The sequence below is a fragment of the Ornithorhynchus anatinus genome, chromosome 17 (assembly GCF_004115215.2).
Source record: "Ornithorhynchus anatinus isolate Pmale09 chromosome 17, mOrnAna1.pri.v4, whole genome shotgun sequence".
NCBI lineage: Eukaryota > Metazoa > Chordata > Mammalia > Monotremata > Ornithorhynchidae > Ornithorhynchus > Ornithorhynchus anatinus.
Genome location: NC_041744.1, coordinates 14,293,110 through 14,318,546, shown reverse-complemented (window position 1 = coordinate 14,318,546; position 25,437 = coordinate 14,293,110). Strand labels below are relative to the sequence as shown.

Here is a 25,437-nt window from a genome sequence, read left to right as displayed (position 1 = left end):
TGCTTCACGAATAACACTGTTATTATTGTTATATTGTGTAAGTGGAAGAACAAAAAGAGCAAAACAGTGGTTGAAATCCTGCCAGCCCATCGTGGAAAAAAAGGCGTCAGATTAGCCAAATACCATCATCAGAAGAGCTAGGTTCATAAAACCAGCAAGAGAAGGCGAATGCCACATGGAACTGAGGCAATCTAAAAAACACTATGGCACAGTCAATAATAATAATAATGTTCGCATTTGTTAAGCGCTTACTATGTGGCAGAGCACTGTTCTAAGCGCTGGGGGAGATACAGGGTAATCGGGTTGTCCCACATGAGGCTCACAGTCTTAATCCCCATTTTACAGATGAGGTAACTGAGGCACAGAGAAGTGAAGTGACCTTCCCACAGTCACAAAGCTGACAAGCGGCAGAGCTGGGATTCGAACCCATGACCTCTGACTGCCAAGCCCGTGCTCTTTCCACTGAGCCACACTGCTCTCGAGTCAACCAATCACAGTTCAGGGTGATCCAAACCAATCCACTTCCCAGGTTCCTAAAGTCCCAAAGACTTCCAGGCCAGATCCAGACCGCATCAGGGGAATCTCACAAGTATACACTGGTTCTAGCAGAACCAGCTCGACTTCGGGAGTTAAACAGTAGCCAGACTGTATTTGGCTAAATCAATGGAATTTGTTGAGGGCTTACTGTGTGCACAGCATGATACTAAGTGCTATGGCAACACAATAAAGTCAGCAGACATGATCCCTGCCCTCGAGGAGTTTACTGAGCTCTCGGTTCACGAAAGGGACCTACTACAGTTCTTTGGTCCAGGTAGTATAACTACTCTGTGGATCAGCAGGAGATACTCTGTAGCCTGAGTGGCCGCAGTTCAGACGGCAACACCATGATGCCAAGCTACGGAGGAGATGGACATAATACAAGGCAGACATCATTTCCAAAACTTATGCAAGACCAACACTGCTGATCTCTTGAACTGTCCTCTCCCAAGCACTTAATACGATGCTCCGCACATAGTAAGTGCTTTAAAAATACCACTGATTGACTGCTGAATCAATGAATCATCCATTCAATCTATCAATGACATTTATTGAGTGATGACTGCGGGAGTAGAGTCTCATGGAAAGAGCCTGGGGACCTGTGTTCTAATCCTGCCTCCGCCTGCTTGGAAGAGCAGAAGTAGTATACATGATCACAGCCAGCCAACAGTTTACAGTCTAGTGACAGATAGCTCCCTCCTGGGTACGTGTTAAGCGCTTATCCGGCCTGTACTAAGCACTGGGGTAGAGACAAGATAATCAGGTCCCACATAGGGCTCACAGTCTTAATAGGAGGGAGAAGAGGTATTGAAACCCCATTTTGCAGATGAGGGAACTTAGGCAGAGGGAAGTTAAGTAACTTGCCCATGGTCACCCACGTGGCAGAGCCAGGATTAGAACCCAGGCCCGTCCTCTTTCCATTAGGCCACACTGCTTCAATCAGTGCTATTTACTGAATGCTTACTCTGGGCACAGGACTGTATTAAGTACTTGCGGAGAGTATCACAGAATAAATAGACACAATCCCTACCCTCAAGGAGTTGACGGTCTAGCTGGGTACACAGACATTAAAATCAATTCCAACAAGGGAAGCAATCAAGTAAAAAGATAGGTATATAAGTGCTGTCAGGGTGGGAACAAGTACCTAAGTGCTCAGAGGGTGGGAATAAGAACAAAGGTGAGGCAGTAGTGATGGAAAACTGGGTCAAGGGGTGAAGGAGTGGGGTAGGGGGTGGAAGCTTAATCAGGGAAGGCCTCTTGGCGATGTGCCTTCAGTAGCGCTTTGAAGACAGGGACAGTGCCAGTTTACCATTCAATAGTATTTATCAGGTATGGAGAGGGAGAATGATGAGCAAGGGAGCAACACTGATTGATTTCTTTTATTAAGCAATGACCCTGTCTCCAATACTGAGAATACATCCGGTTCTTTAGAAAAAGCACTCACTTCCATGAAAAGAAAACAGATGGGAATTTTGGATTATTTGGCTTCAGTTCTGACAATGCACCAGCACTAGAAGCAAACCTGTTCCAACTCCAATAAAAGAAAAATCCCAAAATAACGGTTCTGGGCTGAAAATTGTTTTGCCACAGCAGCGGCGGCAAGAGCAGCAGGCCACGGCTGGGGTGGTGGGGCGGGGGCGGGCCCCTCCCCCAATCCCTGCTGTCTCTTGGTCGCTAGCAGCTGGAGGCAGAAGGAGGACGGAGCAGGGTTTGGAAGAGATCCGTGGTGGCATTTCCACTCCTTGCCCTCTCCTGGAAGAACGCGATCCCCAGCCTGGCTCAGGGACAGCACGGCCCAGTGGGTAGAGCACGGGCCTGGGAATCAGGTCGTGGCTGTGGGTACTACTAATCCCGGCTCCACCAACTGCCTGCTGTGAGACCTTGGGCAAGTGACTTTGGGCCTGTGCCTCAATAACCTCACCTGTGAAATGGGGATTTAGGTTGTGAGCCCCACATGGGACAGCGACTGCGTCCAACCCCATTTGCCTGTATCCAGCCCAGCGCTTAGTACAGTGCCTGGCCCATAGTAAGCGGAAGCAGCATGGTGTAGTGGATTGAGCACGGGTCTGAGAGTCATGGGTTCTAATTTCAGCTCCACCACTTGTTTGCTGTGTAACATTGGGCAAGTTGCTTCACTTCTTTGGGCCTCAGCTACCTCATCTGTAAAATGGTGAGCCCCATTTTGGACAGGGACTGTGTCCAACCTGATTACCTTGTATCTACATCAGCACTTAGAACAGTGCTTGGCACATAGTAAGCACTAATATCATTATTATTAAATACCACAATTATTAAAGACCACCGCCTCATTCCTTGTCCTGGTGGCAGGGTGACCCCAATCCTGCATCACCCCCTTTCCACCATCACCAGCAGAATTCCTATTAGAACTCTTTTTTTTTGCAGAGTAACTGGCTACATCTTCGTGACTAATCTGTAGCTCACTCAGTGTATCAGGGTTGGAGAATATAAGGGACCTGCAGGGAGCAAGGCCTAACGGATAGAGCACGGGCCTGGGAGTCAGAAGGACCTGAGTTCTAAACCCGGCTCCGTACCTACTACCGCAACTGAAAATAATTTGGGGCTGCCTGTCTCCCCAGTTAGATTGTAAATTCCTTGAGGGCAGACACCGTGTCCCTTCCTTCGGCTGTACCCCTCCAAATACTTCATTCAATGCACTGTACAAAGTAGGTGGCCAATAAGCATTATTGATGACAATGATACTGTGCCTTTGGGCAAGTCAATTTCCCTTCTCTAATTCACTTTTACCAACAGCAATGAGAATTTTCTACTTCACAGACATATATTAAGGAATAATCTTTTAAGTCCTCCTTTTCGCAGCCTTTTCACCCTAGGAGACCAAGTAGAAAAGTTACTATTATCTCCTTGTTACAGATGAGGAAATTAAGGCCCAGACAGGGAAAAGTATTTAAGCATTGACTCACAAGACAGTGTAAAAATTCAGATTCTACACCTTCTATTGGCACACTTTCTATTGTTGTACTGTTAAGGCTGTAAATATATTGCATCTGTTGGACAGAACAGGTGCCTCCATCCTAATCCAAGCCTGGGGAAGACCTTCTACACCAGCCTCTTGAGCTGGTTGAGGGCTACAATCGCTCAGGAGGAAGGAAAAGTCTCAAGAGGGCTTTTCGGGTCTGAAAGGTTAGCAGATATCTTCCTCTCTGTACTGGAGCAATTCATGACAATTTGAAATATTCGGAAAAAAAAATTAATCAATGGTATTTACTGGTCCTTACTGTGTGGAGCACTGTACTGAGCACTTGGATATATACGAGTTGGTAGATATGATCCCTACCCACAAAAAAACTTAGTGTAGAGGAGATGCTAAAGCAGCGTGGCTTAGCTGATAGAGCACAGGCCTAGGAGTCAGAAGGACCTGGGTTCCAATCACCTCTCCGCCACACATCTGCTGCCTGACCTTGGGAGAGTCACTTAACTTCTCTGTGCCTTAGTTACCTCGTCTGTAAAATGGGGACAAGAATGTGAGCCCCATGTGGGACAGGGATTGCATCCAATCTGATTACCTTGCAGCTATCCCAGCACTTAGAACACTGCTTAGCATACAGTAAGCACTTAAGAACGATTATTGTTATAACTATTATTATTAATAAGCCTTGTCTCAATCAACCAAAATGAGGTCACTTTCATCTGAGTAAAAACAAAGCCTTTCTAGCAGGTGAACCTCTGCTACCCTAAAGACCATGACCATAACAAAAACCAACTGGAGTTTTAACAGAAAAATCTTCTTGTCAAATCATAATGTGTATAAAAGAACTGCTGTGAGCTCCAATCTTCATTACAACAAGTACTTTCAGCTTTACCGAGATCAGCCCATCAGCCCATCTTCTCTCAGTAGCCTGGTCAAAAGTTTTTATCCTCCTACCAAAGTTGGCAACATGCTGAAATACAGGATCTCTTAGCTCTCTACCAAGTTCATGTCTTAGTTCATGGCTTGAACTCACAACCTGGGAAGCGAGTGTTACTAGGTAAAACTGTGCAGGTGAACATTATAAATAGCCTATTCAAACTAAATTGAAAGAGATGGGAATCAAAATCTGTTATTAAACAGGGCATTTTCTGTTCACACTCTTGGGCAACTAAAAAAATTTACATCCCTCCTGTACTTATATTACATTATATTCTGTGTTCTTGGATGTATTTTGCTTTTGGGAAATATCAAAATGTCAACCTTTGTTTCTGTTAAAGGTCTTTAATGATATTGCATTTTAGACCTGTAATGAAACATGGTGCTTGCTGCAGTTTGTAATGCATCTCATTAAATACGTTAATAACATGCATTTCACTAAAAGGTCAACTTATTATTGTTGGAGTTTGGCTTTTTGAAATCACTTCTTTTAAAGCTTCAGGGCTAACTCTGAGACAAACTGGAAGATGCACTGTTACACAAATGCCACTTCTCACTCAGCATTCCCATCTCTTTCAGTCACTGATTTTCCTCATGCAAAAGTCTTCCACTTTCCTTTAAACCCGAGAGATCGTTTACTTACAATTCTAAGAGAGGTGGATTCAATTCTCCCCTCCATCAAATCTGCAGTTCCCTCACCTCAGAGCAGGAGGGTCACGGCCTGTTGGCCAGAGCACTGCCAGCAAGAAGTGAGCCGGTGGGAATCACGCTGAACCACATATTCCCCAGGTTTCTCTTCCAGAGGGTTCTGCCACACGTTTGTATTGGGGGCACCCATTGCCTTTGCTGGTAGAACTATAAATCCCTCAGTCTTCTCCTCTCCAGACGTAACAACCGCAATTCCTTCAGCCTTTCCTCATGGAACTTATTTCCATCTCAATTTTGCCAGACTCCCCTTGATGCTTTCCAGTTTCTTTATATCCTTTCTAAAATTGCCCCAAACTGGCACTATACTCTTTTAAGAGGATAGCTCCCGTCTCTCCACCCTGCCTCTCCTTCCTTCTGCATCCCCAATGCACTTGGGTCCGGACCCCTATAAACTTTGATAATCACCCCGACCCCAAAAGCACTTAATGTACTCCTTCAAGAGGTCTTCACCAATTAAGCCCTCTTTTCCACAATTCCCTCTCCCTTCTTTCTTGCCTATGTACTTGGATCTGTACCCTTTAAGCTTTTGATATTCACACTACCCTCAGCCCCACAGCACTTATGTACATACCCGTAATTTATTTATATTCATGTCTGACTCCCCCTCTAGACTCTAAGCTTCTTGTGGGCAGAGAACACATCTGCCAGCTCTCTTGTAATGTACTCTCCCAAGTGCTTAATAGAGTCCTCTGCACACAGAAAGCGCTCAATAAATATCATTGATTTACGTACATATCCTTATACTTTGCTGCTTCCCCTATCTGTAATGAATTTTATTGTCTGTCTCCCTAACAAATTGAAAGCTCCTACAGGGCAGGGATCGTAATTACCAACTCTATTGTATTATACTCTCCCAAGCACTTAGAACAGACCTCTGCACAGAGGAAATGCTCATTAAATACTATTGATTGATACACACAGATTAAACCAATACAATGACTCAGATTTTGCAGGCCATACTCCTTTAACACAACCTCTTTTTTAAAAAAAAAAAAGCACTTCAGTGCCGACTCCTTTTCACCTTGTAGTCAATTAGAACCTTGGGGGATTTTTTTTTCCTGACATACTTACACCTAGTCCATCTTTCTGCAAACCAGCATTCTCGGCATTTTCTATAGCTCACACTTAAACCTACTGAATTTTATCCTTATTTTGAAGACCAGCTTTTATTTTTTCAAGGTCACTTTGAAATTTATCCCTGTCTTCCCCGGTGTTGGCAACCCTGTCCAAATTAGTGTCATCTCCAAATTTGATGAACATCCTCAATTCCGGCATCCAGGTCATTAATAAAGAGCCTGGAAAATCCTGGCCTGGCTTCAGGACTGAACCCTGTAGGACACCGCTCAATACATCACAACCCACACTGAAGCTGAGCCAGTTGAGCATCCATGCTGGAAATGGACATCAAGTGCAATGTAAATACACCCAAATGGGAAAAAGCCAAACGGCTCATTTGCAGGTGAAATCAAATACCACAAACACGGGAAATTTTAAGTAAGGTACAAGCAGAAAGAGCACAAGGGTTGTAAGGAAACAAAAATTAAATCTGAATTAGCCATGGTGAGCTGTTATTAAAAATGCTCTACTAAACAGGGCTATAAGGAAGAGTTCGTGGGGGTTATTTGGTCAAAGAAAATCTGAGGTGATACAACAATGCCTTAAAATAATTCTCTAAGATCACAGAGGATGGAATAGGATCAACTAATTGTATTTACTGAGCGATTACTGTCTGCAGAGCACTGTACTAAGTGCTTGGGAGAGTACAATACAACAGAGTTGGTAGATATGTTCCCTGTCCACAGTGAGATGAGGGGGAAACCCAGTTATAAAGTGTTTAAAATAATCATAAGTGCTGTGAGGCTGAGGGTGGGGTGAATTCCAAATGTCCAAATGGTATGGATCCAAATGCAAAGATGATGCAGAAGAGAGAGGGAGTGGGGGGGGAAATGGGCTGAACTGGGGAAGGCCTCTTGGAAGATGTGACCTTAATAGGGCTTGACAAGAGAAAATTAAAATTAAATTAAACCAGGAGAGTGATTTAGACATTAAAAAAAATCCCCTGGATAAAGTGAAAAATTACTATACCAAGAAGAGCCACAAGAATCACTGTTGCCACACCAGAGCTCGACAGTTCATTCATTCAATGATATTTATTAAGTGCTTACTGTGCACAGAGCACTATACTAATCACTTGAAAGAGTATAATTCAACAATAAACAGATACATTCAGTGCCCACAATGACAAGGTTCTGACATATCTCCTTAGGACCACTGAATCCAGGTGCCCTTCTTCTAACACTTTTAAACATTTGGAATAGCAGCTACCTTAGAAACATTAATATTATAATCTGTAAGAGCACTTACTGTTTTTCAGGATGCTGGCAAACTCTGATCCTCCCTTGTCCTTGAATATGGGGAACGTATCTGGCTGTGGAAGCTGGTTGGTGGTGAGCAGGGCCTTCTGCAATTTGATTCTTCCTTCCAAAAGCTGGTCCCATAACGCTGGAAGGTGGGGAAACAGAAGTTCGTCATTCACCATCCCTCAGCTTACTGTTTCCTAAAATGGGAATCCCCTCTGGCTAAACGGCAAGCTTCTGCCTTGCAACCAACCCAGGCCAGGAGACATGATGTGAGCTTTGGAACTTGGGAGCATAGACTTCCCAATGCTGTTCCCCCTATACCCAACAGGGACAGAAAAAAACAAGTCTTCAAGCCTAAGCCAAAATCTAGTTATCCAAATTTGATGAACATACTTACTTAACATAGTTAAACATACTTAGTTAACATACTTAGTTAAAAAAGGCCAGAGCAAAATGAACCTTAGCAAAGTTCATATACAAACCTATTTGGTTCTTCACAGCTCTTCCTTTCTCAATTTCCTCTGTCACTTTGGCACCAGAGAAAGTCATCACTGCCCCATCATCTCTGTATTTCTTGGCTGTGGTGGGACCCTTTCCACTTTCAACATCGGATTCTTCTTCACCAGAACCTTCCTGGCTGTCTTCTTCCTCCTCTTCCTCACTACTCCCAATATCATCCATTCCCTCAGTGAACTTCTCAAAATCGCTGATGTTTTGGGCACTGAAGCCATGGAATGAGTGCTCCCTTTCCTCTCCATCTTCGTCTTCTGAGGTGCTATCTTCATCATCATCTTCATCCTCCTCCTCCTCTTCGGCAGCACTAATCTGTTCCTCGTCAGACGCCACCAGCCCTAGATTCCCCGGGCCTCCATCACCTGACTCTTCCTCATCTGATGTGTCCTTGTCTAAACAATTGAAGAAGGAGAAAAGGGAAACCAGAGTTACATATGTGAAAACAATACTAACCACTAACTGAATTCACGAGGGTATTTTTTGAAAGTTAACACTCACCTCTGAAGGCCAGGAAACTCTAGGACTGTCAGCACAATCGAGACTTCACCTGATCTTTGCAATTTAGGAATGTCTTTTCCTACTCCCCTGGGACAGCCAAAATGAACCCTGCTATGACCATGTGTGGTTCCTAACAGAAGTACACCTGATCTTGGCAATTTAGGAATCTCTTTTCCAACTCCCCTGTGAGAGCCAGAATGAACAGTTGTGACCACATGTGTACAGAAGTAGATCTGTAACTCCACTGTGAAGGGAGGAATCACAATTTCCTCAGCAGAGAGATCGCTTCAGAAGACAAAGCTGCATGAACAGCTTCAGAAGTGTAAAACTAGTGAAAGCATTTTTTGTTCCCCACTGCATGATGAAAGCATATTTCACCTACTCCTTCAACAACTCTGGCTCTCATTACTCTTCCGTGAAAAGGCAAGAGATTCCTAGCCATTCGCTCCTTCTTCCACAGGATTCTTCAACCCTGGATCTCTCCTGATGCTGCCCAGATTTCCAGATCAAGCGGGCTGCCTCATGGCAGGTCACAGAGGTCCATTTAGGTAATTAAAACACAGCCCTCACTTTAGGATGCTGATTCACTGATTATTCAAAAGCGACTCATTAAAAAGGCATTAAACCAATAGGGTAATTGGGCTTCAATGTCATCTTCTGGTAATGACAAATTGTCCATAAACAGATGAGAAAATGGCATTCTAAACAAAGAGCTACTACTCAGCCTCTCATCGAACTCGATTAATCCATAGTATTTGTTGGGCGCTTACTGAATGTGTAGCACTGTACTAAGCGCTGGAGAGAGTGAATGAAGAATTGAGCATTCAGGACTGAAACAAATTCAGAGAAATGATCCTGTGTAATTTACAGTCTTTCCCTCAGGATCACTCCAGGGCACTGCAGTATTCAGCCCTAGCTGGTGACATCTTAACTGAAGCCATGTTACCACTGATTTACTGCCTCTCAAAGGAATTTACAATTCTTGGCTGACACCCTCTTCCCACACCATCACTGTGAGGGACAGAGGAAAAATCTGCCCCATTGCTTAATGGAAAATCAGAAGCATGCACATACATGGCCCAATCACATACCAGGAGTCCTTTGGTGAAATTAAGGTCTTATTTAAGAGGCCCAAAATCTCAGTTCAGTGTTTGATCGTTAGCACGGGCCTGGGAGTCAGAAGGTCATAAATTCTAAGCCCAGCTCCACCACTTGCCTGTTGTATGCCCTTGGGCAAGTCACTTAACTTCTCTAAGCCTTAGTGACCTCTTCTGTAAAATGGGGATTGAGACTTTGAGCCCCATATGGGACAGGTACTGTGTCCAACTCAATTTGCCTGTATCCACCCCAGCGGGTAGTACAGTGCCTATCGCACAGTAAGCACTTAAGAAATACCATTGTCATTATTATTATATTCACCAAAACCCCTCCCTCTTTGTCATATGTACTAGAACTAGGGAATGTACCAGGTGTATACTGTATTGGCAGGGAATGTGTCTGCTTACTGTAATGTACTTTCCCAAGTGCTCCGTATACTGCTGTACACACAGTAAACGCTCAGTAAATGCGGGGGAATGAATGAATGTTCCCAGTACTGTGCTAACCACTGAGGTAGCTACCAGATAATTACTTATTTACTCAAATTAATGTCTGGCTCCCCAAGACTGCAAGCTTGTTATGGACAGAGAACGTATCTGCTAATTCTGTTGCACTGTAATCTCCCAAGTGCTTAGAACAGTACTCTGCACACAGGAAGTGCTCAATATGATTGACTGACTGAATCAGATCGAAGTCTGTCTCAAACATAATGGCCGAGAACTTGTCCCCTAAGTCCCCCTTTTGCTATTTAGCTCAACATTTGGGAAGTTCATATGTTTAATTTTAGCACCTGAATTTAGCAGCCCTGGATGAAGCTTATGAGGGTATACGGCAATGCAAAGATCATCATCTCTGGTCTCTCTAAACTTTTAAACCCAAGAGGAGAGAAGTAGAGTACAGTGGTGTCCATCTCACCAGATGCTCCTGGCAGAATCTCCTTCCACTGATCTTCCTTCCAGGCTTTGCGAGAAGTAGCCCTACCCGAATACCGCTTGTCAGCGTCTAAAAGGGACACAGATGCCCGCTTCCTAATGCTGCCCACGCCCAGGGCAACTCCTTCCTCATCTTCACCCTCATCAAACTTGTCGATTACACGGGCAGCAGTGGCTGTGGAGAGAAAAACAAAGGATCATTAAAAAATTCCATCATCCAAAGTAACAGATACAGCAGTCGACCCGGATTAAATTCCTTGTCTAATGCCTCCCGACCCCAGCACAAATAGACTGTAAAATGGGGACTGAGAATATGAGCCCCACACAGGACTCATGTGTCCAGCTCATTTTGCCTGTATCCACCCAGTGCTTAATACAGTGCCTGTCACATAGTAAACACTTAACAAATACCATCATCATTATTATTATATTCACCAAAACCCCTCTCTCTTTGTCATATATACTAGTACTAGGGTATGTACCAGGTGCATACTATGTTGGCAGGGAATGTGTCTGCTTATGTGCCACAGCCCCAAAGCCTGACCAAGACTCTAGGGCAAGAAGACATACTTATTCATTCATTTATTCACTCAATCTACTGAGCATTACTGTGTGCAGAGCACTTTACTAAGTGCTTGGAAGAGTATAACAATAAGCAGACACATTCCCTGCCCAAAATGAGTTTACAGTCTAGACAGGGGGAGGACAGACATCAATACAAATAAATTATAGATATGTACAGAAGTGTTGTGGGGTTGGGCGGGGGAAAGAAGCAGAGGGAGCAAGTCAGGGCGAAACAGAAGGGAGTAGGAGAGGAGGGAAGGGGTGGACTTCGTCTGGGAAGGCCTCTTGGAGGAGATGTTTTCAAAAGACCAGGTGAAAATGCAACCCTCAAGACTCATTCCAAAGCAGTAATTCACACTAAATGGCTCAAAAGTCTTAAAGCTTACGCATTCCGTGAAGGTAGCTGCAGGAAATCCAATAATTCTGCCCTCTCTTTTAGCTCTCTTCACCCACCTCCAGCAGTTATGGTGAAAATATCATAAAACTTTCAGCTTCCTACCAAGAAGAGGTCCCATATTTCCCTTTCCCACCCCACTCCCCACAGCAGTGGCTAAACAGACTGTCAGGCAGATATGTAATCTTGGCAACCAGGTTTTTAAAGTCATATTGATCAAGCCTTATAGCCTAAATTAAGTTGATCAACTGAAGGATTATTGCCAAGTGTTTCCCAAAGCCAACCCAACGACATTAATACTTATAAAAAGAAAAATAATAGGATTCTAGTGAGCGAACAACTGACTCAGAGGCAGGTCCAGGCCCTGATTTGCTCTTTTCTTTCCACTCATCCCTCAGTCCACATCACTTACATACATATTCTTAATATTTATTTATATTGATATGTCTCCCCCTCTAGACTGTAAGCTCGTTTGTGCAGGGAACCTATCTCCCAACTCTGTCACCTTGTACTCTCCCAAGTGTTCAGTAATAATAACGGTATTTGTTAAGCGCTTACTATGTGCCAGGCACTATACTGAGTGCTGGAGTGGATACAAGCAAACCAGGTTGGACACAGTCCCTGTCCCACATGGGGCTCACAGTCTCAATCCCCATTTACAGATGAGGTCACTGAGGCACAGAGAAGCTAAGTGACTTGCCCCAGACCTCACGGCAGACAAATGGCGGAGCCTGGATTAGAACCCATGACCTACTGACTCCCACGTCTGTGCTCTCTTCATTTTGCCATGCTGCTTTTCAGTGCCCTGTACTCAATAAGTTCAACTGATCGATTGATTCTCCAAGAGGAAGAAGGGCGGAAGGGAGATAGTTATTCATTCATTCAATCGTATTTACTCAGCGCTTACTGTGTGCAAAGCACTGTTCTAGGTGCAGGAGTAAATACAGAGTAATCAGGTTGTCCCACGTGGGTCTCCCAGTTTTAATCCCCATTTTACAGATGAGCTAACAAAGACGTGAAGCGTCTTGCCCAATGTCACACAGTAGACGAGTGGTAGCTTGGGTGTACAATGGGAATGGAGACGGTTAGCCACACAGGGTCAGGGATAGAGGTCGTGGGTTCTAATCCTGGCTCCGCCACTTGTCAACTGTGTGACGTTGGGCAAGTCACTTCCATCCACTCAATCGTATTTATTCAGTGCTTACTATATGCAAGCACTGTACTAAGCCCTTGGAAAGTACAATTCGGCAACAGATAGAGACAATCCCTGCCCCACAACGGGCTCACAGTCTAAAAGTCACACCTCACTTTTCTGTGCCTCAGTTACCTCTTCTGTAAAATGGGGATTAAGACTGTGAGCCCCAAGTGGGACAGCCTGATTACCTTGTGTCTACCCCCAGCGCTCACAGTAGTGATTTCACATAGTAAGTGCTTAACAAACACCATTATTATTATTATTATTATTATTGTTAAAAGTCACACTTCTCTTCTCATCCGATCCCTCAGGTCCCTCATCTGTCAAAAGGAATGAGGACTGTGAGCCCTACGTGGGACAGCCTGATCACCTTGTGTCTACCCCCAGCCCTTAGAACAGTGCTTGGCACAGAGTATGCGCTTAATAAATACCATTATCATCATCATCATCATTATTATTATTAAAAGTCATACTTCACTTCTCTATGCTTCAGGTACTTCATCTGTTCAAAGGGAATGAAGACTGTGAGCCCCACATGGGACAACCTGATGACCTTGTACCCCTCCCAGTGCTTACAACAGTGCTTGGCACATAGTAAATGCTTAACAAATACCATTATTACTATTAAAAGCCATCCTTCACTTCTCTGTGCCTCAGCTCCCTCAACTGTAAAATGGGGATGAAGACTGTGAGCCTCACGTGGGACCACCTGAGCACCTTGTGTCTACCCCCAGTGCTCACTGTAGTGCTTTGCGCATGGTAAGTGCCTAACAAATACCATCATCATCATTATTTAAAGTCACTTAACTTCTCTGTGCCTCAGTTCCCTCATCTGTAAAATGGGGATGACGACTCCCACATGGGACAGCCTGATAGCCTTGTGTCCACTCCCGGAGCGTAGGGCAGCGCTTGGCTCATAGTAAGCGTTTGACAAATGCCAGCATCATTATTATTATTATTATTAAAAGTCACCCTTCACTTCTCTGGGCCTCAGGTCCCTCGTCTGTAAAACGGGGATGACGACTGTGAGCCCCACGTGGACCACCTGATCCCCTTGTACCTACCCCAACGCTTAGAACAGGGCTTGGTACATAGTAAGCACCTAACAAATACCATCATCATCATTATTATTATTATTATTATTAAAAGTCACACTTCTCTGTGCCTCAGGTCCCTCATCTGTGCAATGGGGATGAACACTGTGAGCCCCATGTGGGACCACCTGATGACCTTGTCTACCCCCAGTGCCTAGAACAGTGCTTGGCACATAGTAAGCACTTCGCAAATACCATCATCATCATCATTATTATTATTAAAAGTCACCCTTCAGTTCTCTGGGCCTCAGTTCCCTTATCTGTCCAATGGGGATGACGACCGTGAACCCTGTATGGGACCTCCTGAGCACCTCATGTCTACCCCAGCGCTTACAACAGGGCTTGGCACATAGTAAGTGCCTAACAAATACCATCATCATTATTATTATTATTAAAAGTCACACTTCTCTGGGCCTCAGGTCCCTCATCTGTGCAATGGGGATGACGACCGGGAGCCCACGTGGGGCCGCCTGAGGACCTTGTGTCTAACTCCAGTGCTTAGAACAGTGCTTGGCACATAGTAAGTGCTCCGCAAGCACCATTATCATCATCATTATTATTATTAAAGTCACACTTCTCTGGGCCTCAGGTCCCTCATCTGTGCAATGGAGATGAAGACTGTGAGCCCCACGTGGTACCACCTGATGACCTTCTGTCTAACTCCAGCGCTTAGAACAGTGCTTGGCACATAGTAAGCGCTTCGCAAACACCATTATCATCATTATTATTAAAAGTCACACTTCTCTGGGCCTCAGGTCCCTCATCTGTGCAATGGGGATGACGACCGGGAGCCCACGTGGGGCCGCCTGAGGACCTTGGGTCTCCCTGCAGAGTTTAGAACAGTGCTTGGCACACAGTAAGCTCTTAAATCCCCCCATTATGACGATGATGATGTCACCCTTCTCTGTGCCTCAGTTCCGTCATCTGTGCAATGGGGATGACGACCGGGAGCCCCACATGGGGCCACCTGATGACCTTGGGTCTATTTCCGGCGCTCCGAACAGTGCCTGGCACAGACGAAGTGCTTCGCAAATACCATCATCAGCATCATGATTAAAAGTCACCCTTCCGTGTGCCTCAGGCCCCTCATCTGTGCAATGGGGATGACGACGGGGAGCCCACGTGGGGCCGCCTGAGGCGCTTGCGCCTCCCCCCCCCCCCCCGGCGCGGAGGGCGGGCGGGGCTCGGCAGGTGGTCAGGGCTTCGGCAGGGGCACCGTGGTGATGATGATGATGATCATGATAGACTTTAGGGGGGGGTGTGAGGGGCGGGGGTCGGGGCGGCCGCTCGGGCTCGGGGCCCCCAAGCTGGGCCTGAGGCGCGAGGCCTGAGGTGAGAGGCGCCTCGCGCGCGCGCGCGCCCCGGGCCTCGCGCCTCGCGCCCCCCTCCCCCACGCGCCCCGCACGTGCCCCCCCCCCCGCGCGCGCGCCCCGCCCCGCCCGTGTCCGCCCCCCTCCCCCCCCCCCGGCGCCCTCACCTTCCTCCGGGTCGGCCTCGGGGTCCGCCTCGCGCGGGCGCGGATCGAGCAGCTGCTCCAGCTGCTGCGCCAACGAGCGTCCGGCCATTCCCACAGCCGACCCCGCCGCCGCCACCGGGACCCCGCCGCGTCTGCGCCTGCGCCCCGCCGGCGGGACGCTTCCGGCCGCCGCGAGGGCGGGGGGACGGGGAGGGAGGCGGGGCCCGCGCGAGCGCCGCCGGGCGCGTGCGCGGCCGGAGGGCGGGAACGGGAGGGAAATGGGGAAGGGGCGGCGCATGCGCACGATCTGGAGGCGGGCGGGCTGGTGACGTAACGCTGGGGGCGTGGCCCGGATCATTCATTCATTCATTCATCCAATCAATCGTATCACTTGCTTCATTCATTCAGTCAATCCTATCTCTTGATTCATTCAGTCAATCCCATCTCTTGATTCATTCATTCAGTCAATCGTATCTCTTGATTCATTCATTCAATCAACCGTATTTAATAATAATAACAATAATAATAATAATGTTGGTATTTGTGAAGCGCTTACTCTGTGCACAGCACTGTTCTAAGCGCTGAGGGGGAGATCCAGGGTCATCAGGTGGTCCCACGGGAGGCTCACAGTCTTCATCCCCATTTTCCAGATGAAGGAACTGAGGCACAGAGAAGTGAAGTGACTTGCCCAAAGTCACCCAGCTGGCAAACGGCGGAGGCGGGATTTGAACCCATGACCTCTGACTCCCCAACCCGGGCTCTTTCCACTAAGCCACGCTGCTTCTCATTTATTGAGTGCTTACTAGGTGTGGAACACTGTACTAAGCGCTTGGAATGTACAATTCCGCAACAGATAGCACTTAGTGCCTATCCAGCGCTGTACTACTACTAATAATAATAATAATGTCGGAATTTGTTAAGCACTTACTATGTGCCAAGCCCTGTTCTAAGCGCTGGAGTAGATACAAGGTGCTCAGGTTGTCCCACGTGGGGCTCCCAATCTTCATCCCCATTTGACCGATGAGGGAACTGAGGCCCAGAGAAGTGAAGGGTGACTTTTAATAGTAATAATAATAATAATGATGATGGTATTTGTTAAGCGCTTATTATGAGCCCAGCACTGCTCTAAGCGCTAGGGGTGGACACAAGGTGATCAAGCTGTCCCACATGAGGCTCCCAGTCTTCATCCCCATTTTACAGATGAGGGAACTGAGGCACAGAGAAGTTGTGACTTGCCCAAAGTAACACAGCTGACATGCGGTGGAGCCAGCATTAGAACCCACAACCTCTGACTCCCAAGCCCGGGCTCTTTCATTCATTCATTCATTCAATAGTATTTATTGAGCACTTACTATGTGCAGAGCACTGTACTAGGCACTTGGAGTGTACAATTCGGCAACAGATAGAGACAATCCCTGCCGGATGACAGACTCACAGTCTAAACTTTCCACTGAGTCACGCTGCTTCTCTACTGACTATTGATTGCCCAAATTCATTCATTCATTCAATCGTATTATTTGAGCAGAGCAATTACTGTGTGCAGAGCACTGTACTAAGCGCTTGGGAAAGTACAATACACCAATATATAGACACATTCCCTGCCCACTACGAGCTTACAGTCTAGAGAGGGAGTGACAGAAATGAATAGAAATAAATAAAATGACAGATCTGTGCACAAGTGCAGTGGGGCTGGGAGGGGGGAATAGCAAAGGGTGACGCAGAAAGGAGTGGGAGATAATAATTACGGTACTTGTTAAGCGCTTACTACGTGCCAAGCACTGTTCTAAACACTAGGGTAGATACAAGTTAATCAGGATGGACACAGTCCCTGTCCCACATAAGGCTCACGGTCTTTATCCCCATTTTACAGATGAGGTAACTGAGGCACAGGGAAGTGAAGCGACTTGCCCAAGATCACGCAGCATGGGGCCGAGTAAGGATTAGAACCCATGACCTTCTGACTCCCAGGTCCGTGCCCTATCCGCTAAGCCACGCTGGAAAGTGTGGGATGGTCCCACAACTTTCCCTCAGCCGGGCGATCCGCCGCCCTCAGCGTCATGGACGACCAGTGGTCATCGCTGGTGTCTCTGCAGTTCCCTATGCCTGCAGCACAATAAACGCAACTCGGGCTCAGGAGAAAGAGGCAGGGAGGTCTAGAGGCTGAAGGAGATGCACAGTCCTCCTCCTGTCACATTCGATCGTATTTATTGAGTGCTTACTGTGTGCAAAGCTCTGTACTGGGCGCTTGGGAGACTACAATACAATGAGCAGACACATTCCCTTCCCACAACCAGCTCACAGTCCAGAGGGGAAGACAGACATTAATATACATACATACATAAAGCAGCATGGCGAAGTGGATAGAGCACGGGCCTGGGAGTCAGAAGCTCATGGTTCCTAATCTCGCCTCCTCCACTTGTCTGCTGCATGACCTTGGGCAAGTCACTTCACTTTTCTAGGCCTCAGTGACCTCATCTGTTAAATGGGGACTAAGTGTGAGTTCCACTTGGATGTTTTACAGGATGTTAATCCCAACCTGATTTGCTTGTATCCACCTCAGTGTTTAGTTCAGTGCCTGGCACACAGAAAGCACTTAACAAATACCACAATTATTATAAATAAATAAACACATGGCTCACCACACTCATACACCTGCCCATCCCCCTACATACAACCATTCCTCTTCACCTCAACTTTTCCCCAGTGCTGATGACATATATTTCCCGTGCCCATCAGTGCAAAGATTTCTTCTTCCTGTCTTTCTTTCATGGTATCTGGTAAGCATTTACTATGTTCTAAGCACTGGGGTAGATAAAAGGTAAAAGGTTGGACACAATCCACGTCCCACAGTCATGCATTTCATAGATGAGGTAACTGAGGCACAGAGAATTCATTTATTTGTTCATTCATTCATACTGAGTGCTTATCATATGCAAAGCACTGTACTAAGCACTTGGGACTGTACAGTATAAAAACAGACACATTCCTGCTTACGACAAGCTCACAGTCTAGAGGGGAAGTTAAGTGACTTGCATTTCTGTGTTTGAGGGTCCATTGATTGTGTCAACACTGGATCGGGCAAGAATCACACACACACACACACAAAATAAAAATTAAAAAAGCCCCGCCAGAATCAATCCCTGCCCACAGGCTACCGAAAGGGAGTGTAGAGGACTGAGGCAAAGCTGGGGAGTTGCCTCGGTTCCGACTCATGCCCCACTTGCCCATCCAGCAGCCTCCGTGCAGGCTGCCAGCCCGTACGAAGCCGTAGTCTTTCCTTCCCGGGGAAGCCAACGTATCTACCATCTCTCTTAAATCGTACTTTCCCAAGAGCTTTAGTACGGTGCTCTGTACACCGTAAGTGCTCAATTAATATGATTTATCGATTGAAGCAACCAGCAGCTTCTCAGCAATGGAATGTCTACCCAACTGAGCTATCTTGGCCAACAGAACAGGTCTCCCCTTTGGTCCTAGAGTCTTCAATCCACAGGGAGATTGGGGGGAAAAAAGTCAGTCCGTTAATTGGATTTACTGGGCGCTTACTGTGCGCAGAACACTAAACCCTTGGGAGGGTACACTATAACATTGTAACAGACACATCCTCTGCTCACAGTGAGCTTATCGTCTAGGAGGGAGACGGACATTAACATAAATAAATAAATTACAGATATGGGCATAGGTGTTGTGGGACTGGGAGGGTGGGTGAATAAAGTAAGCGAGTCAGGGCCACACCTAAAGGAGTGGAAGAAAAGGAAAAGAGGGCTTAGGGAAGGCCTCTGGGAGGAGACAATATTTGTAGAGCATTTATTGTGTGCAAAACACTGTATTCATTCTGTAGTATTTACTGAGCGCTTACTATGTGCAGAGCACTGTACTAAGCGCTTGGAATGTACAAATCGGTAACAGATAGAGACAGTCCCTGCCCTTTGACGGACTTACAGTCTAATCGGGGGACACGGACAGACAAGAACAATAGCAATAAATAGAATCGAGGGGATGAACATCTCATTAAAACAATAGCAAACCGTACTAAATGCTTGGGAGAGTTCAATTCAACAGAGATAGCAGTCATGATTCCTGAATTTACAATCTAACAGTCGTTAATAATTATAATAATTATGGTGTTTGTTAAGCACTTACCGTGTGCCAAGCACTGGGCTGAGCGCTGTAAAAACAAGTTACAAGTAGGGGAAGCAACCTACTCTAAGGATAGTGCATTAAGTGCTGGGGCATGGGTGGAGACTACCTAAATTTCAGTGGGTATGCACTTATCTTGAAGAGAAAATAGGGTGGGAGTCTTGGAAGCAGAGGACGGGCAGGGTAGGAGGCAAAAGATCACACAGGAAAGCCCCAGACCCCCAAATACGACAGAACCAATCACCCACGTTCAGCCCATTCCCTCCTCACCATCTCCCCGGGGTCCGTCTCACGCAGAAATTATTAGGTAAGAAAGTTGTAACGGTGGTTGGAGCTGGGGTTCCACCAGGCCGGGCACGAGGGAGGTGCCACCACAGGGAGCTGTGATGGCAGAAAAAAACAACTTCGGCCTTCAGCAACATTGGCAGCTGAACACCCCAGGCACCCAAATCCCCTTCCCCACCAAGCCTCACCAAGCGGGAGAGCCTCGGGGAGAATCTGTGCCCAGTAGCTCCGGCTACCCGGTGACCCCCCCCCCCCCCCCGGGCTCTCTAGCCTTTTGTGGTTAATTTTCTCCTCCATTCCCCCTTTTTGCGTTTCTCCCTTCACTGTCATTCCCTTGGAGGTCATGGCTGCCTGGTGAAAACACTGCAGCAACAGAGATCTCACAACCTGTAAGCGGAGGCAGAAACAGCTGAGATCCTCACCCGTCTCCAACGCTTCGAGGCTGGACGCCGGAGGCCGAGAGGGCAGGAAGCATAACCTCTTGGATCGGTCCAAGGGCGGGTCCCTGTGGCACCCAGGGCCCGGGATTCGAGTCACATCCCCCCCCAACCCCGTCTGCCAGCTGCGGCCTCTCAGCTCTTCGGCCTCTGGTGCCCCTTGTTCCCACATTTGCCCACTCCCCTGGGGCTGGAAGCAGAGGGATGGGGCTGGACGGACCCTGGAGGGGCGACCCGGGGCTCGCCACGGGGACCCGAGTCGAGGGCTTTCCCCCTGAGGCCCAAAGAGGGTCAGTGGACTGGACAGGGAAGGGCCAGGAGCCGGAATCCACACCCTCCTCACCCCACCCTCTTGCCCGGTGGAACCACCACCCTGGGAGCCTTGGGATCAGGGGGGAAAGGTCACAGGGTCCTCAGGTCGACACTTCTGCTGGGGCAAGTTATGGGGAGGTGTCGGGGGAGGATGGAGGGACAGCAGGGGGTGGAATTTGGGACAGCAGGGCGCACTATCGGAGAGCGGAAGGAGGGGCGGCTGGGGGAGGATGGGCCGGCAGGGAGCACTGTCAGAGGGTGGACAGAGGGGTAGCAGGGGGCAGACAGAGGGGTAGCAGGGGGGTGCTGCCAGGAATGGACGGAGGGGCAGCAGAGGGAGGATGGGGGGTGGCAGGGGACTTTGTCAGAGGGTGGACAGAGAGGCAGCTGGGGGAGGACAGAAGGGCAGTAGGGGGTGGACAGAGGGACAACAGGGGGCACTGTGAGGGGGCAGACAGAGGGGCAGCAGGAGGCAAACAGAGAACAGAGGGGCAGCAGGGGTTGCCGCCAGGAATGGACGGAGGGGCAGCAGAGGGAGGATGGAGGGGTGGCAGGGGACTTTGTCAGAGGGTGGACCGAGAGGCAGCTGGGGGAGGACAGGGGGCAGCAGGGGGAGCTGTGAGTGGGGCAGATAGAGGGGCGTCAGGGGAAGGATGAAGGGGCAGCAGGGGGGCGCTGTGAGGGGGGCAGACAGAGGGGCAGCAGGGGGAGGAAGGAGGGGCAGCGGGGGGCCCTATGAGAGGGCGACCTGAGGGGCGGCGGGGGTGGTCGGCTGTGAGGGCGGGGGCTGCCCCCGCTCGTCTCGGTGGGCCGCGGCGGCCACCGGCAACCTCCGCGCTCCCTTCGCCCTCCTGCCCCAAAGGGGCAGAGAAGCCCCCTCTGCCCCGCCTGCCCGCAGCCGCTCCCAGCGGGGCCGGGAGGGGGCGCTCCGACCGCCGGGGCACAACCGGGGGCGTCCAGGAGGGAGCGGAGCGCAGAAGGCCCGGGACGGGGCGGGGGGGGAATGGATCCGGACGGAACGAGGCCCTTTGGCCTGGCGGTTAATGTTAATCAGCATGAATCGTCGCTATTTTAATATGCACTTATTCATCCAGTCATTCGATCGCATTTACTGAGCGCTTAGCACTGGCCTAAGCGATTGGGAGAGTACAGTTCATCAATAAACAGACACATTCCCTGCCCCAGACGAGCTAATAGAGAAGTGTTGTGGCCCAGTGGGTAGAGTCCGGGCCTGGGAGTCAAAAGAAAAAAAAATGTTGGTATTTGGTAAGAGCTTACTACGTGGAGAGCACTGTTCTAAGCGCTGGGGGAGATACAGGGTCATCAGGTTGTCCCACGTGAGGCTCACAGTCTTCATCCCCATTTTCCAGATGAGAGAACTGAGGCACAGAGAAGGTAAGTGACTTGCCCACAGTCATACAGCTGGCAGGGATTCGAACCCATGACCTCTGACTCCCAAGCCCGTGCTCTTTCCACTGAGCCACTCTGCTTCCCTAAGGACCTGAGTTCATTCATTTAATCGTATTTATCGAGCGTTTACTGTGTGCAGAGCACTGTACTAAGCGCTTGGAAAGTACAAGTTCTAATCCCACTCCGCCACTTGTCTACTGCATGATCTAGGGCAAGCCACTTTACCTCTCCGTGCCTCAGTTACCTCATCTGTAAAATGGGGGATTGAGACCGAGAATGGGACAGGGATTGTGTCCAACCTGATTATTATATCTACCCCAGCGCTCGGTACAGTGCCTGGCCCAAAGTAAGCATTTAACAACTACCATTAATACAAACAGGTAGATAGATATAGACAGATATCTCCCTCTCTTTCTCTCTCTCTCTAGAACTGTAATTTATTTATTTATATTAGTGTCTGTCTCCCCCTCTCGACTGTAAACTCGCTGTGGGCAGGGAATATTATATCGTACTCTCCCAAGCGCTTAGTACGGTGCTCTGCACACAGTAAGCGCTTAAAAAATGACTGACTGAATGAATATGTATGTATATATATATATATATACATTTATATTCATGATTAAGAATGTGAGCCCCGTGTGGGACAGGGAATGTATCCAACTTGATTTGCCTGTATCCCCTCCAGCGTTTAGTACAATGCCTGCTACGTAGTAAGGGCTTAAGAAACACCATCATTATCATCATTATTATTATTATCATTCATTCAATCATATATGTATTCCCCAACCTCCGCCGACAAACATCCGCCCCATTCGCCGCTAGCTAATTCAGACAGAGCCTTGCGGCGCCGTTGATCTCTTCTTTGCCGGAGAGTCTCTGGCCTCTCTGCTTTGGGGTTCAAATCCTGCGCTTTTGGGTTCAAACCCTCGCACAGAACGCGCCCACCTGTTCTCCATTCACCCAGGGTGGGAGTGGGAGTGGGGCTGGGCGAGAGAAGGACAGACAGAAAAAGAAGGAGGCAGAGCCAGGGATGTTTCTCCACTGCCAACAGGGAGAAATAGTAACTGGAGCTGCTTCTACAAATCACGCCTAATGATGAAATTCTTCAAATAAAATACCTGATTCAACAATAAAACTGCTAAATAATTCAGCAGCTCTGAGATGAAAAACTCCGTCACCAGTGAACATCCGTCGACTTAAAGAAAATGAAAAAAGAAAAGCCTGAGCGAACAAACTGGCCACCATTGAATGTATACAAACGCAAAAGCGGAGAAATCCCAGTCTGGCAATATCGTTAGAGGCAGATGAAGAAAGGAGTTGGACACAGAGAGTGTGAGTTTCAAAAAAAAAGTCAACCCTGCATTCAGTATTTTCGTTTTTGAAAGAACACCGCCAGATCCCTTCCAGATAACTTACATTTTACCTTGTTCGATAAGGCATACTTAACGATAAGGATATTTCAGGAATGTACTGAAATATCGCTCATTGTAAGGGCTTCTCCTGGAGAGAGAAAGTTGGTTGTGTCTTAAAATGTGAAAGCGAGTCCGGAAATGGCAAGCTGCGTATTTTAGAACATTTTGATTTTTCTAAAAAAAAAAAATAAAATAAATAAGAAAATAGACTGGAATCTGGTCAGTAGGAATGCCCAAGCCATAGAGACGAAATTAAGGCTCTTGCACTGATTTTCTGATACTCCGAAAATAAACAAACTCCCACCTCTTTCCTGGTAGATAAAATATTTAATTTCCCCCGTAGTTAATAAAGACTTGAAAAGGACTTAACTACTTTACCTTTCAAAGTCTATTAACAATTGACAGTTGAAATTTGATTTCTTTACGGTTAAATGACTGGGTTTTTTCTTGTTCTTTCAGGGAAACTCAAATGTATCTACTGCGAGGTGAAATATTTTTCCCCTCCCGGGGAGCTTTTAATGGAATCAAATGTTTTAAAACAATGACTTCCGATCAGTTAGGAAAAAGGGATTAAAACATTTCATTTCTAGCTGTACATTCATTTTACGTTTTTTATGTTTCAAACCACCAAATTAGAAGTGGGTGAAAAGCGACACGAACAGAAAATGTGCATCCTCAACCATATAGTTACAGATTTCTGATATTCCCGATACACATTTTGGGATCTGCTTTGAAATAATAATAATGATAATGATAACAGTAAGGTTTTGGAGAGATTTTCGGGCCCGACCGAGGATAACCTTATATGATGTATTTAGTCATCTCTTTGATTCGTATTCCCATTTTGTCATTTAACTGATCAGCGAACATCTCCTCCGTTGCGTCCGCTAAAAGTGTACAAATGCAAATCTGCAGTTAATGACAGTAGAAAGCTACAAACAAAAGCTCGCTCTCCACTGGAAAACGGGCTTAAGCACACCGACTAAGGCAAGACAGATATATCACTTCCAGTACAGTTTCTCCTCTGGCTTCTCCCCACCCTCCCCACCACCTCCGCAGGGTCGCTCCGTTCATTAGAAAGCCTCTTTAATCGTTGAAAGATCAAATGAAACGCCGATTATCTAAACATCAGATTTTCTATTTTTATTAAAAACTCACAAATTTATTCAACATGTTTTCTTTCATACAGTGAATGGTCTAATATGCACTGGAGGTCACACAAGCTTAGGTTTATTCGAACAATAAAAGACATATGAGAAATTTAATATATAAAGAAAAGAGTAGCAGCTGTTGACTGCATATTTGACCATAAAATTTAAATATTTTGGACTTTTATTTTAAAGACACAAAAATAAAACCTGTGTGGGTCTATATAAGACATATTAACAATTCCATGAATGTTCAACAGGACTAAAAATTAGCAAAGATGCTTTTTTTTTTAAACCTTGTAACACTTTTTTTTTTAAACACTTTCTCAGGTTGCTGGTGCCACGCACCTTACAGTATTTGTGCTATAATTACTTTATTTGGCAACTGACTGGATATCATAATTTCTCTTTGCCTCCTGTAAACAACACCTTTTACAAACTAGCACAGTGAACCGCAAGCCCTGCAATCTGTCAATAGAACATCTACAGAGGAAAAAAAAATGAACAATTTTGGTTGGTTGCTCAAAACATTTTGTTCTTGAACAAGAGGTTTAAAACAGGATATATTAGTAAAACACTGAACTCCTGAATTTAACATTATACGTAAACAGTTGACTGCTTTTAGTTCAATAGTCTTTTTGTTGTTGTTTGAGCGTTTCTTTTTGTGAAGGTAGAATACTTTCCTTGTGTAGCTCTGTAGCCGTTTCAAGTCATTTTAGTGAGAGGTCTGGCTGGAGACTCAGGAGGAGGGGTGTGTGAGCGTGTGTGTGTGTGTATCTGTGTGTGTATCCGTGTGCGAGTGTGTGTGCGTGCACGTGTGTACTCGTGTGTGTGTGTGTGTGTGTGGTGTGGCTTTCTTAAGGTAGAAGAGTTGATGCCGAGGGCTTGACATTTAGGATTTGTTATTTTGGCCAAAGAAAAGAAAAGAAAAAAAAAAAGACAAGCAAAAAAAAAAAAAAATAGTTGTCCCACCTGATGCGCAGCGGATTGGCGTTTCTGAAGCTAAAAGTTTGTTGTCGTCGCTGTCACTGAACTCTGAGAGATAAAACTAATAAAGGGTT

General features: G+C 46.8%; 1 protein-coding gene across 2 annotated transcripts in view; it reads right to left on the bottom strand.

Moving 5' to 3' along the window:
- The window catches only part of AATF (apoptosis antagonizing transcription factor), a 93,165-nt gene extending 77,786 nt beyond the window's left edge, over nt 1-15,379 (bottom strand). For both annotated transcript variants that reach the window (XM_007672906.4, XM_001508352.5), the window contains exons 1-4: nt 15,257-15,379; nt 10,516-10,707; nt 7,974-8,396; nt 7,496-7,633 (exon numbers count right to left, since the gene is read on the bottom strand). In XM_007672906.4, coding sequence (XP_007671096.2) covers nt 7,496-7,633; nt 7,974-8,396; nt 10,516-10,707; nt 15,257-15,344 — 841 coding nt within the window. In that variant the 5' untranslated portion in view covers nt 15,345-15,379. The remainder of the gene's footprint in view (nt 1-7,495; nt 7,634-7,973; nt 8,397-10,515; nt 10,708-15,256) is intronic.
- Between the last annotated feature and the right edge of the window lie 10,058 nt (nt 15,380-25,437).